Raw genomic sequence first — 14,126 nt, 5'->3', positions numbered from 1 at the left:
TCCACTCATCTCAGACGTTCTCGCCCGCCTCCGCAATGCCAAGTACTTCTCAGCTCTGGACTTACGATGGGGGTTTAACAACGTCCGGATTAAGGATGGCGACGAGTGGAAAGCAGCATTCGCAACCAATCGAGGGCTGTTCGAGCCCATGGTGATGTTCTTCGGCCTATGTAACTCACCTGCGACCTTCCAGACCATGATGAACGACATCCTTCGGGATTTCATCGATCGGGAGGTCGTCATTTGTTACATGGACGACATTCTCATCTTCACAGCCACCCTAGAGGAGCACCGGAGGGTAGTCCGAGAAGTCCTAGAGACGTTACGGAAGAGAAAGCTCTTCCTGAAGCCGGAGAAGTGTAAATTTGAACGGACGCAGATCGACTACCTGGGCCTGGTCATCTCAGAGGGCAGCGTCGCGATGGACCCCATGAAGATCCGTGGAGTCCTTGACTGGCCGACCCCAACCAAGGTGAAGGAAGTGCAGTCCTTCCTGGGGTTCGTGAACTTTTACCGTCGCTTCATCAAAGACTTCTCTGAGAAAGCACGGCCCCTCCACGCGCTAACCCGGAAGACCCAAACCTGGAACTGGGGCCCGGACGAGGACTATGCCTTCTGCGCCCTCAAAGAAGCCGTCACCACCGCCCCCGTCCTCTCCTTCCCTACAGACACTGGCCGCTTCAGGCTTGAGTGTGACGCCTCTGACTTCGCAACCGGTGCAGTCCTCTCCCAACTCCAGGCGGACGGGGAGTTCCACCCGGTAGCATTCATGTCCAAGAGCTTCATGGATGTGGAGTGTAACTACGAGATATACGACAAGGAGATGCTCGCAATCGTCCGAGCCCTGGAAGAGTGGCGACACTTCTTAGAAGGCGCCGGGGAGAAGGTCAAAATCTACACTGACCACCGTAACCTGAGTTACTTCCGGACGGCCCAGAGGTTAAACCGGCGCCAGGCCCGGTGGACCCTCTTCCTCTCCCGCTTCTACTTCACCCTCGTCCACCGCCCAGGGAAACTCATGGGGAAGCCGGATGCACTCTCCCATCGAGCCGACCACCCGAAAGGGAAGGACGACAACGAAGGGCTGACCCTCCTCCAACCAGCCTGGTTCGAAGCTCGCGCAACGGAGGCGGTCTCAGTAGAAGGAGAGGAAGCAGGCATCCTAGAGAGAATACGCAGGGCAAAAGACCACGATGAGAGGGTGGTAAAAGCTATATGAGAGCTGAGGGAAGGGACACTAAGATCGGACGAGTGGGAGGAGCAGGGAGACCTAGTCCTATACCGGGGGAAAGTGTACGTTCCAAAAGACCCCCAACTCCGTCACGATCTGGTACGGCTACACCACGACGCACGGGCGACGGGACATCCAGGGCGATGGAAAACCTTGGAACTCGTCTCCCGTGACTACTGGTGGCCCCGGATGGCAGAGTACGTCGGGCGATATGTATGCGGGTGCGATACCTGCAACCGCGTTAAGTCGTTCCCCTCACGAAAAGTTGGGAAGCTCACCCCAAACAAAGTCCCCACCCATCGTTGGCAGGTGATCTCAGTGGACATGGTAGGGGAGCTCCCAGAGTCAAAAGGATACAATGCCATCCTCGTAGTGGTGGACCGCCTATCCAAACGCATCCACGTGGTCCCCACTGTGACGACCATGGACTCGGAGGGTATCGCACGGCTCTTCCTAGAGCACGTCTGGAGGCACCATGGCCTCCCTGAGGAGATCCTCAGCGATAGAGGGAGCGCCTTCGTCTCCCGCTTCTCAAAAGAGCTCACGGACCTCCTAGGTGTCAAGCTCACCCCCTCTGCACCCTACCACCCCCAGACGGACGGACAGACGGAGCGGGTCAATCAGGAGATCGAGGCCTACCTCCGGGTGTTCGTCAACCATCGCCAAGACGACTGGGCGGATTGGCTCCCCTTAGCGGAATTCTCTTATAATAACTGCATCCACTCCTCCACCCACCGAACCCCTTTTGAACTCGACACCGGCCAACACCCCAGGATGGGGACAGAACCCACACGCACGTCTGAGGTGGAAGCCGCTGATGCATTCTCGTCAAGGATGATGAAAATGCAGGAGGAGGCGAAAGCAGCGCTAGAACACGCAGCGGACGAAATGGCCCGCTACTACGACCGAGATCGCGAGACGGCCCCAAAGTATCAAGAAGGTGACCAAGTCTGGCTCAACGTGCAAAACTACACGACCAACCACCCGACCAAAAAGTTGGACCACAAATGGCTTGGCCCCTTCAAGATCGTCAAAGTCGTCTCCCCGGCTGCCGTCAAACTTAAACTCACCGCACGACAGAAAGGAGTTCACCCAGTCGTATCCGTGACAAACGTCAGACCATACCACCCGGACGACATCAGGGAACGACCCACCGACCCACGCCCGGGCCCAGAGCTCGTAGATGGAGACGAAGAATATGAAGTCGAGAAAGTACTAGACTCTAAGTGGCTACGCCGGAAACTCTGGTATCTAGTGAAGTTTGCTGGCTGGCCAAACTCAGAGAACCAATGGCTCCAGCGGGACCACTTAGTCCACGCCCCTGACCGGATCGAGGAATTCCACAGGACGCACCCCCAGGCCCCGGGAAGAGAGATGGAGAACCACCTGGCTGCTTCGAGGCGAAGCGGCTTAAGGAGGGGGTGATGTCAGGGCACACCCGCCTGACCCGGCCCCACCCGGCCCCACTTCACCCAGTACCCTGCCACCCAGTCTTCCCCTACCTCCTCCCCCCCTTCTTCTTTCTTTCTTCCACTCTCTCTTTACTTATCTCACCTTCTCTTTATTTTCTCTTTATTCTACACGGACGACCTTTCCTTGTATCAATGTACCATTGACCCACCTGCAGCGCGCTCACGACACGCCCAGCCTGGGCGCCTCGGGCGACCCCCGCTATGTCCAGCTCGCGCGTTCACAGCGGACGCCCTCGGGATCCCCCATGGGGACACCCAGGTGACTACGGCTGTATGCGAGGATGACGTGGCACCCATCATGTGACCTAAGCCGCATGTATATAAACATACCTGAAGTGGGAACCGAAGAAGTAGCCTTCTTCTCACCCTTTTCCACTTCAGGTAAGTAACATAGTATTCCCTTTTAATAATAATAACACCCTTTTCCACTTCAGTCTAAGTGGCCAGGGACTGCCTCCTGAGCCGGGCCTGCCAGTACGCATGCCCGCTCCACACCCCGCGAGGCTTCTAGTGTCAGGCGTCTCACCCGGGCCTCCTCTACCCCGGACGCGTTGTTGTGGGGACAACTCCGTGTACCGCAAAAAGTCGGATTCTGTGGAATTTGGCCACCAACATATACCACATACCCTCTGACGCTCCCGATGTTCATTCTAACACTATCCAACACTCCACAAACTCATTCCTTATTTTTCCCTATTTTCCCCATCATTCCCGACAACCCCAAGCAAAATTCCCACGCCCAACCACGCCGCCAATTTCACCCCCTCTCTAGACCTCCATACCCACACTCACAACCCAGCCGTCTTTCCACCCGATAGTGATGCTCTACCACCCTTCTTCACCCCCGGAGCATTTCCCAGAATGGTAATCCCATATCCGGATGGTTCAGCACGGAGTATACTCTCACGTGGTCTTGACAGCACCTGTCAATGGCCACATCTCAAGAAGTACTGCACCAAATGGGACGAATAGGGGCTCGTTGGAAAGCTGGAGACGAGGAGGTTGCTGACGGGAGGATAGGCGGGCGCTGTGGCGAAGCGTTGCGGAGTTAACTTTTACATTTCCCATTTCGGACCCGTTATGATATATCCCCCATTCATTCATATTTCTTTTATTGTTTCTTTGTTCCCAATTGGATATTCATCATTTACGGTTGCCTAATGGCCCGTTTACATTCCCCCAGTCCATTCATTTCATTTCAAACATATAAAAACTAGATAACAGCTTGTACATAACAAGTTAGTATTGAATAGACCTGTGAAGGGACAAGCAGAAGTTGCATCCAAGTGGCAAAGACGCCATCCACGACCCTACCGCCCCCATTGAGCTAGTTGATAACGTCTAAGACCCCTCTCATCATACTACTCAGCCTTGACGTCCAAGAGAGACGTAGGTGAGTGTTTGTTTGAGGTTTTTTGCAGACTCAGTAGCACCCACGGACCAAGACCCGGCCTCACGAACCACACCCGCGCACACTACCACCCTCCCCCTTCTCTCTGTCTCGAGTCTAGGCGATAGACCCGTTACAGCGTCCCTGACACTTTCGTCCTACCCTTGTTCCTTTTGATTCTGGACCCCTCCTTATATACAATGTACCTAGTAACTTGTAACCTCAGTCCGAAATCAACTTGAATTCCCCCAAGAGACTTTCCCTCTGCTAGATCCGAAATTAGGGACCCCCAGGACAACCAGCAATGGCACAGCGCTCCACCTGAGTCGCTGAGGCCGAGGTCCTTCCATGCTAAGTCTCCGATTCCACTCTGGAGTCGTCCGAATCCGACAGTTCTAACATCGTCTTCCACTACCTCCGATCCCTCCAGACTACCTCTGCTCCTTCTTTGCTAACCTTGGAGCTCCCATATTCCGCAATCACCTCCGCCTCCCTTGATGGTCACCACCCCCTCTTTTCAATATATTACCTATGCCTCCCTAAGTACGGAGCCCCAAAGGCTTCTGGACAGCTCCGACGTCCGCTAGTGCACTCCCGCCTCCACTGGGCAATTCACTTGCTTGCCCTGCAAGCCCATCTTTGGGCCTATCCCTCCTTTCCATTTCTGGGTTATCGCCTGCCATTCCGCTAACCCATAACCTGACTTGTCGGTAATATTCAATCGGCTAATGTTTAACTCCGTTAGCTCTGCTCCACTTGGCCCTGCCATTCACAGGGCCCACCCTTGCTGTAACTATATATACTTAACTTGTACATAGGTTACACCTCAGTGATAAAATCGACTAGAGTTGATCCCCCTTTAGTTCTCGTTGCCAGTAAGTAAATTAGGGCACGGACATGTAACTTGGCACAGCGCTCCTGGCTTGAGTTGCTGAGGCCGAAGCCCTCCACCATGGAGACAAATCCTTCATCTTGATCTGGTCTCTGTCAGGGACTCGTCCGGGGTTGAGAGCCTGGCAGGGGGTGGATCGGGCGTGCATACTGACAGGCCCGATGTGGGACAGTGGTCCCTGGCCACTTAGACTGAAGTGGAAAGTTGAGAAGAAGGCTACTTCTTCGGTTCCCACTTCAGGTTTGTTTATATACATGTGGCTTAGATCACATGATGGGTGCCATGTCACCCTTGCACACAGCCATAACCACCCGGGTGTCTCCATGGGAGATCCCGAGGGCATCCGGTGCAGGCATGCATACTGGGCACAGTGGGAAGTCGCCCGAGGTGCCCGGGCTGGGTACATGGTGGGTGCGCTGCAGATGGGTCAATGGTACATTGATACAAAGAAGGTCGTCCGTGTAGAATAAAGAGAGAATAAAGAAGGAGTAAGGTAGGGAGAAAGTGAGGAAGGAAGAATGAGGAGGGAGGAAGGGAAAGGGGGAGGAGGTAAGGAAGGGTGGGCAGTGGGGTACTGGGTCAGGTTGGGCCAGGTGGAGCCAGGTCAGGTGGGTGTGTGCCCTGACAGTCTCTAACAGATGTAAACAATGTATATAAAATGCAGGGAAGGGTGAAACAGGTTTTCACTCTTCTCCCCTGTTGAATCATAGCTCTATACTGCCTACATTCTGACAGCTTGAGGATAGCAGGAGTCAACACCAAGGTTGGAACCTCAACTGACCTTTCAAACCTACATTGAGCACTGCAATAAATGCACAAGCTAATTTAAAAGCAGCACATGGAGCATGCAGGGTGGAGCACACATGCAGGTCTGGGTCCAGGCTAGTCAGGGTGTGTGCCCTGACACACATCCCCTTCTCTGTGGGAACATATTCCTTCTTCTAAGAAAGGGAAGTGGTGTTAGAACTGGGCGAGAGTGGACAATTCCAGAGTGGAACCAGAGACTTAGCAAGGAGGGACCTTGGCCTCAGCGACTCATGCGGAGTGCTGTGCCATTGCTGTTTGTCCATTTGGTCTTTAATTTCAGAAGCAGTGAGCAGGAAGTCTCTAGGGGGCATTTCTGGTCGATTTTAGACTGAGGGCCTAAAACAAGTATGTACAGGTGTCTGTATATAGTGGAGAGACAAAAGCACAAGGAAATCAAAAGGGGTCTGAATTGGAACGAAGGCATCCGAACAGAGACAAAGGGGTGACGGAAACAGAGCAGTACTGAGGGTCATGGGTTAGACTTTGTGGTACATCTGAAAGGAGATCGGGAGGGCGAAGCCCAGAGGGGCAGGAGGATGAGGTGAAGTGGGGATGATGACTAACTGGCTAAAATGGAAGGAAGCAGTAGTCCAAATAAGGATGAGGGGAGATCGTGAAAGATACATTACAAGTGGCGAAGGTGCTGAGTATGGTCCATGAAGCTCGGAGGTTGCAGAGCTAACGGAGGTTGCAGGGGCAGGGTTGGAAGTCCGAGGAATATTGGCAATGGTGTTTACATGGAATGAGGTCACCAATGCAATGGACTTAAGCTGAGGTGGGGTCAAAGTCCAAGGTCAGGACCATGATGGAGTCTTGGAGTGAAGGTACAGACAGTGTCCGGGTACAAGGTATGGGATGGCAGCGGAAGGTCATAACTTGGCAGAGGCTTGGTGGAAGAGGGTCGGAGGGAGGAGAGTGATGTGAGGAGTGAGGAGGTGTGATGTTCGGTCTGAAGGTGGATGGATATCGGAGCAGACGGAGGTAGGGTAGGACTCTGGAGGTGGTGAAGCAGAGGGTCCAGGAGTCGGATCAGGATTGGGTATATGTGGATATGACAGAAATGACTTTAACAATCATGAAGGGGCCAGTCCATTTATGGTCCAGCTTCTTGGTTGGGCAGTCGGTTGTGTAGTTCTGGGTGCTGAGCCAGACCTGGTTGCCTTCTTGGTACATAGGGGACACCTTGTGGTGCCGATTGTAGTAGTGGGCCATCTCGTCCGCCACGTGCTCTAGCACTGCCTTCGCCTCTTCCATCATCCTTGATGAGAAGGCATCAGCGGCTTCTACCTTGGATGTGCATGTGGGCTCCATCCCCATCCTGGGGCATTGGCCAGTGTCGAGCTCAAAGGGGGTTTGGTGGGTGGAGGAGTGGATGCAGTTATTATAGGTGAACTCCACTAGCAGGAGCCAGTCCGCCCAGTTGTCTTGGTGGTGGTTGACAAATACCCGGAGGTAGGCCTCTACCTCTTGGTTTGCTCGCTCCATCTGCCTGTCTGTCTGGGGGTGGTAGGGCATTGAGGGGGTGAGCTTGACACTGAGGAGGTCTGCAAGTTCTTTTGGGGACCGTGAGATGGAGGCGCTCCCTCTGTCACTGAGGATTCCTTCAGGGAGATCGTGGTGCTTCTGGACATGTTCAAGGAAAGCCACACGATCCCCACTGAGTCCACTGTTGTCACTGTTGGGATTGCATGGATGTGTTTGGATAGGCGATCCACCATGACCAGGATGGCATTGTAGCCCTTCGACTCAGGGAGTTCTCCAATCATGTCCACTGAAATCACTTGCCAGCGGCGGGCAGGGATCTTGTTCGGGATGAGCTTCCCCACTTTACGAGAGGGGAAGGATTTGACACGGTTGCAGGTGTCACATCCACAGTCGTACCACCCAACATACTCTGCCATCCATGGCCACCAGTAGTCGTGGGAGACGAGTTCCAGGGTTTTCCACCACCCCAGGTGCCCCGTCGCCCATGCATCATGGTATAACTGCACCAGGTCATGGTGGAGCTGTGGGTCTTTCAGGACATATACTTTTACTCTGTACAGAACCAGCTCTCCCTTCTTCTCCCACTCGTCCAACCTCAGCGTGCCTCCTAGTTCCCACATTGCCTTCACCACCTTCTCATCCAGGTCCTTTGCCCCAGTAACTCATGAAAAGTGATGGATGCTCCATGGGCTCCATGGGATTTCATGGGATTTCATGGGATTTCATGGGATTTCATGGGATTCCATGGGATTTTTTGAAATTTCATGAAATTTCATGGATTTTCATGGATTTTCATGGAGTTCCATGGATTTTCTGACAAATTACATGACTTTTACAGCCTCCCATGAGTGGTCATGGGCTTCTGTGGATGTTCATGGACTCCCATGGGTGTTCATGGAATCCCATTGATATTCATGGACTCCCATGGGCATTCATGGACTCTCATGGGTGCCCATGGGTGCTCATGGACACCCATGGATGCTCATGAACTCCCAAAGGCCATTTATGTAACAGCTTCTATGTGCTGTTATTTTGCTCTGTTACAAGGATTTGACACTCAATGCTGCCACAGTGATGTGCAGATGGTCAGAGCAGAGGGGGGTTTCCATTGTTCAATCAAGTGTGAAGCAAATATTGCCATAATTAATGATGAAAGTTACTGAAGATAGGCAGCACTGACATGTCTATATTCACCAATACTATATAAATTGTGCTGTGATCAAAACTGATGGAGATGTATGCATGTTTTTCCCTGGGCTCCTCACATGTATGATGCACCTGTGATCGGTTGTAAGGATTGTATTTCCCACCCTTAACCATATATGTAGCCTCATTATGGCATGTACTGATGGACTGGGAGTGTGAGGCTACACCCATGCTTAAACAAGCACACCAACATATTCAGTGGACACTCGCAGTTGTGGCACAAAAATCAAAGTTCATATTTATTATTATAGAAATGGGTGTTTTCCATTTTTAGCCTCTTATGGGCTCTGTGGAGTACAGTATCCCATGCCATGTAAATAGTTAGTATCCAACAACTATCATCACACAAAACCTGACCCAACCATGTTATTGTAAACCCAGCTCTCACAACCTCTGCCACATTATCTGTAGAATCATCCCTATGCTGACCCCCTATGCTGCATGCAAAACCAATGGAAATGGACCAATTCAGCCCCACAGTTCTAACATTTATACAGACTCCTGTTGTCAAAGACTGGATTCGAAAGGGAGGTATGACTCAGTGTTCAGAGGGCTTTGGCCTCAGCAACTCAAGCCAGGAGCACTGTGCCCAGTAGCATGTTGGGGCCCTAATTTGCAGATACATGGGAAGTCTAGGTGGAGGGCCCATAAATGGCAGGAACCAGGTGGAGCTGACATAACAGGGTCAAGGGTTAGTCAACTGAATATTACTGGCAACTTGGGTTACAGGTTTAACAGACAACAACCCAAAAGGAGAATGGAGAGGGCGGTCCAAAGGCAGACTTGCAGGGCAGGCAACTAAATGGCCCAACAGAGTCAGGGGTGTGCTTGTGGACATTGGAGCTGTCTGGAGGCCTTTGGGGTTCTGTACTTAGGGAGGTGTAAGTAATATATGGAAATGGGGGGGTGGTGACCATTGGGGGGCTCTGAGGTTGATATGAGTGGAGCAGAGGTAATCAGGGATGGCTGGAGGTGACAGAAGGTGGTGGTGGAGGATGGATATGACACCTGTGAAGACATATGTATAAAGGCTTTTGGTTGGGTCCCCATGGGTCTCTGAGTCCTACAATTTCATTCACTTGCTATAGTATTGTCAGGGCACCTCACCTAAACATACAACCCTGAAACCCCTCCCCCCAGTCCTCCCCATTTTTCCCTATTTTTCCAAGTGTATTTACAACCAGGAGCCCACATACAGACCCATGTGACACCCTTCCCCATGCTGTGGGAATGCACCTGGCTTCTGCCTGCAGTCACACTATAAACTGGCACAGTCCACTTCCTTTTATAGTAGCTTAGCAGGGATAAGGAAACTCACCCTTCTTCTTAACTCACTCCCCACTTAGCCCCCTCAGTGAGTTTGAGGAACTACAGGCAGGATCTAGTGCCCCACTGCCCAGAACACTGCACACACCCAACTCCGAGGTCAGGCTGCCCCTGAATGAGGGCTGAGTCCTGACAAGTATGTTGTTGTTCATGCACTGTCATGGACTTCTGTGGACCTCCATAAACATCCATGAACATTCATGGACATTCATGGACCCTTCTAATAATGCTCCCATGGGTATTCATGGGTATCCATGGGCATTCATGGTACCCATGGAATTTCATGGAAATTGGAAGATAATGTTGTACATGGGCTTTCATGGGCTTCCATGGGTGTTCATGGGCGTTCATGGCCCCCCATGAAAATCCATGGAAGCCCACGAAAGCCCACGAAAGCCCATGAAAGCCCATGGATATCCATGGAGCCCATGGGAGATATTACACTTTTCAGATGTTACTCCTTTGCCCTGCTGATCCTCTCGAGTGTTAAAAACCCCAGAGGTTGTGGAAGAAGGGGGTAAATGCGTGAGTCCGAATGCAGGCGGGGCTCAACTAGAGGGGGGTCCGAGGGCTCCGGTAGTGAACTGAAGCTTCTCAGGGAGCCCGGTTCTGCTGGATGGTACAAGAGGCTCTAAGAAGGACGCGGCCTCAGCGACTCGGAGGGAGCGCTGTGCCTCCGTTACGTCTCAGTTAGTCCTTGTATTTCTTATGTCTGAGGTGTCTTGTAGAACAGGGACAGGATTCACTCAGAGGGACTTTGGGTGGCATTTTTAGTCGAGATTAGAACTGAGGAACTACAGGTTCTAATCTACGTGTATTTATAAAGGAGGATGGGGAGGACTTTAGTCAAAGCCCGAAATGACAAAATGGGGAAAACACTGAAAGGTACCGAATGATACCGAGAGGTACCGAAAGGTTCCGAACAATATCTAAAATGGGGAACCGAGGTGTTGGGCCAAGGAGGGCGGAGTTGGAGGCCGGAAAATGAATGGGGAAGACAAATGGATAAAGGGGGTTAGCCGACTGAATGGTAGTAAGAAGGTAGTTGTGCTAAGAATGGGAGATGACTAATAAGTGATAACGTGAGGGAGATCACCGAAGGATGCGGGTAGCTCCGAAAGCGGAATTGCGTATCCGAAGGATGTTGGGTGACTCAAATAAATGAAATGGGTGGAGGAAGGGTTTAAGGGCATGTCACGGGATGTCGGAGGTCCGTCAGGATATCGGAGCAAATCCAGGATCTCCGAATGTTCCGACTCGGGACCGAGGTTCCGGGATGGGAGTGGCCAAGGTTCGGTGTGCCGCAACCAGACCGGAGCTGAGACAGTCAGGAGGGAAGGTGACTTGGAGAGTGGGGAGGCAAGGTGTAGGGGATGGTGAAGTTGTTAGGAAGGTGTGATGTGGTGGGAGTGCGCGGGGTCGGGATTCCGGGATATGACATCGAGGATAGTTATCCCTTCACCTTCCACCAAGACCACCTCTGCCATGTGGGGGGCCTCAAACCAAGCGGGTTGGAGGAGAGTCAGCCCATCGTTGTTGTCCTTGCCTTTTGGGTGGTCAGTGCAGCATGAGAGATGTCAGGTTTCCCCATGAGTTTCCCTGGGTGGTGGATAAGGGTGAAGTGGAATTGGGAGAGGAAGAGTGACCACTGTTCTTGGCACTGGTTCAGCCATTGTGCAGTGTGGAAATATCCTAGGTTGTGGTGGTCGGTGTAGATGTCGACTTTCTCCTCCACTCCTTGTAGGAAATGCCACCACTCCTCGAGGGCACGTACTATTGCAAGTATCTCCTTGTCGTATACCTTGTAGTTATGCTCTACATCTGTGAAACTCTTGGACATGAAGGCTATGGGGTGGAACTCTCCATCTCTTTGGAGCTGGGATAGGACTGCACCAGTTGCAAAGTTAGAGGTGTTGCACTTGAGTTTGAACTGGCCTGTATCGGCAGGGAAGCCGAGGACCAGGGCAGAGGTGATGGTGTCTTTGAGGGCACAGAATGCATGGTCTTCACCTGGTCCCCAGGCCCATGCCTTGGTTTTGCAAGTCAGCACATGGAGGGGGCAGGCTGTCTCGGAAAAGTCTTTGATAAACCGGCGATAGAAGTTGACAAACCCCAAGAAGGACTGTACTTCTTTGACCTTGGTTGGGGTTGGCCAATCGAGAACTCTGCAGACTTTCATGGGATCCATCATGATGCTTCCCTCGGAGATGATGAGGCCGAGGTACTCAATCCGCTTCTGCTCAAACTTACACTTCTCCCACTTCAAGAAGAGTCTCTGCTTCCGCAACATCTCCAGGACCTCTCAGATGACCCTCCGGTGCTCCTCCAGGGTGGTGGTGAAGATCAAGATGTTGTCCATGTAGCAGATGATGACCTCTTGATTGATGAAGTCTTGGAGAATGTCATTCATCATTGTCTGGAATGTTGCCAGGGAGTTACACAGGCTGAAGAACATGACAGTGGGCTTGAACAGTCCCCGGTTGGTCAAAAACGCTGCCTTCCACTCATCACCATCCTTGATGCAGATGTTGTTAAACCCCCAATGCAAATCTAGTGCCAAGAAGTACTTGGCATTTCGGAGGTGCACGAGGATGTCCAAAATGAGTGGGAGGGGGTATGAGATTTTGACCATGATCTTGTTGAGCTTCCGGTAATCTTGGACTAGGTGCAATGATCCATCCTTCTTCTTGACTGGCACTCCTATCAGGGACTTGGATGCCCATATGCACTCGTTCAGGTTCTCTTGCAGGAACTCATCTAGTTCCTTCTGCTCTGGTCATGACAGGGGGAAGTCCTCCCTCTCGGGAGTTTGGCATCCGGCACCAGGTCTATTGTGTGGTCCCAGGGCTTCCACAGGGGCAGCTGGTTGAAGGCCTCCTTCGAGAATACATCTTGGAAGTCCTCATACTGTTCTGGGACTAGTGCCTCAAATGGTGCAGGCTTCGCCTCTGGTTCATGGGCTTCCTGGGCCATCTGCTGAGATGGCATCATGGTCGCTCTTAGTTCATGTCCCCACCCTGGAGGGATGATAGCGGCATAAATCCCATCCCCAGGTTCCACTGCAGGGTCTGGGTCAGGGTGTCCTTGTGTCAACTGGCAGGAGGATGGGCAGCAGGACATAATGACCTTTTGCCACATCCAGTCCACCTCTGGGTTGTGGTGGAGCAGCCATGAGTGTCCTATGATGAGGGACTGCTGCCCAAGGTTCGCGATGGTGAAGCAGGCCCACTCTGTGTGCTGTCCAAATGTCAGGAGGGCCTCTAGTTCCTGTCAGGGACAGCTCCGAGGGCGAGGTCCCGGCATGCAGGGCTCGGTGGGATGAGTAGCAGCTGTGTGTAGCGGTGGTCCCATTGCAGGGTGAGCGTCCCTGACCACTTAGTCTGAAGTGGGAATGTGAGTTATCATTAAAAGGGGAGGCTACACTACTTGCCTGAAGTGGGAATGTGAGAAGAAGGCTACTTCTTCAGTTCCCACTCCAGCTGTTATTCTATACATGCAGGATCGATCACGTGGAGCATGCCATGTCACCGTTGCACACAGCCGTGGCTCTCCGGGTGCCTCTGCAGGAGATCCCAAGAGGGTCCGCTGTGGGTGCAGAGCGAGTGGAGCGGTGGTGGTGGTGATATAGGGATGGTAAGATACAGGAGGGGGAATGGGCATGCATGCCACTGATACATTGAACAGTGGGAAAGGTGGTCCATGTAAGAGAGAGAAAGAAAGAAAGAAAGAAGAAAGGAAAAGGGAAAGGAGGGAGAAGTGGGGAAGTGGAGCAGGGGTTGGGCGGGGCATGTTGGGGCATTCCCTGACAGTTCCTCAGTTATGGCCCCATTCTTGTTTGGGGTCCCATCAATGTTGCAGACAGGGATGGGTTGGGGGAGTGGGGTCATCTCGAGGCCGTGCTTTCTGACAAACTTGGGGCTTACAAAGTTCCCGGTGGCTCCCGAGTCTAGGAGTGCTGACACAGAGACAGTGGCGAGGGAGGTCAGGGTGGTCAGCTTTACAGCTAGGTTGAGGGATCTGGGGGGTTGCTTGGACAGCATGTAGATGGCAGGTGGCAGGACCGCTACCTCCAGCACTGCACTTGGTGTTTCTCTGCTCTTACTGATCGAGGATGCGGTTTTCCTCTTTTTCTTGGTGATGACTTGGTGGAATTTGGATGTCAGCACCGGCTTAGGTGCCTCATGGTGTCAGGGCACACACCCTGACTAGCCTGGACCCAGACCCGCATGTGTGCTCTGCCCTGCATGCTCTGTGCACCGCATGCTCTGGGCCCGGTTCCCACTCTTCATGTGACTTCTGGGTATCCCCGGAAGTTTT

General features: G+C 52.5%; 1 protein-coding gene across 1 annotated transcript; it reads right to left on the bottom strand.

Annotated features, from left to right (window-relative positions):
- Nucleotides 1-13,333: 13,333 nt before the first annotated feature.
- On the bottom strand, nt 13,334-13,849 carry EI90DRAFT_2919858 (uncharacterized protein; the record flags this gene model as incomplete). The annotated part of the gene is made up of 1 exon (XM_039054717.1): nt 13,334-13,849. The coding sequence occupies one exon, from the start codon at nt 13,847-13,849 to the stop codon at nt 13,334-13,336; it is 516 nt and encodes a 171-aa protein (XP_038916339.1).
- Nucleotides 13,850-14,126: the final 277 nt, after the last annotated feature.

The sequence above is a fragment of the Cantharellus anzutake genome (assembly GCF_015039405.1).
Source record: "Cantharellus anzutake strain C23 chromosome Unknown EI90scaffold_22, whole genome shotgun sequence".
Classification (NCBI taxonomy): domain Eukaryota; kingdom Fungi; phylum Basidiomycota; class Agaricomycetes; order Cantharellales; family Hydnaceae; genus Cantharellus; species Cantharellus anzutake.
Note: the sequence above shows the minus strand (reverse complement) of the source record. Positions and strands in the feature narration are given on the sequence as shown.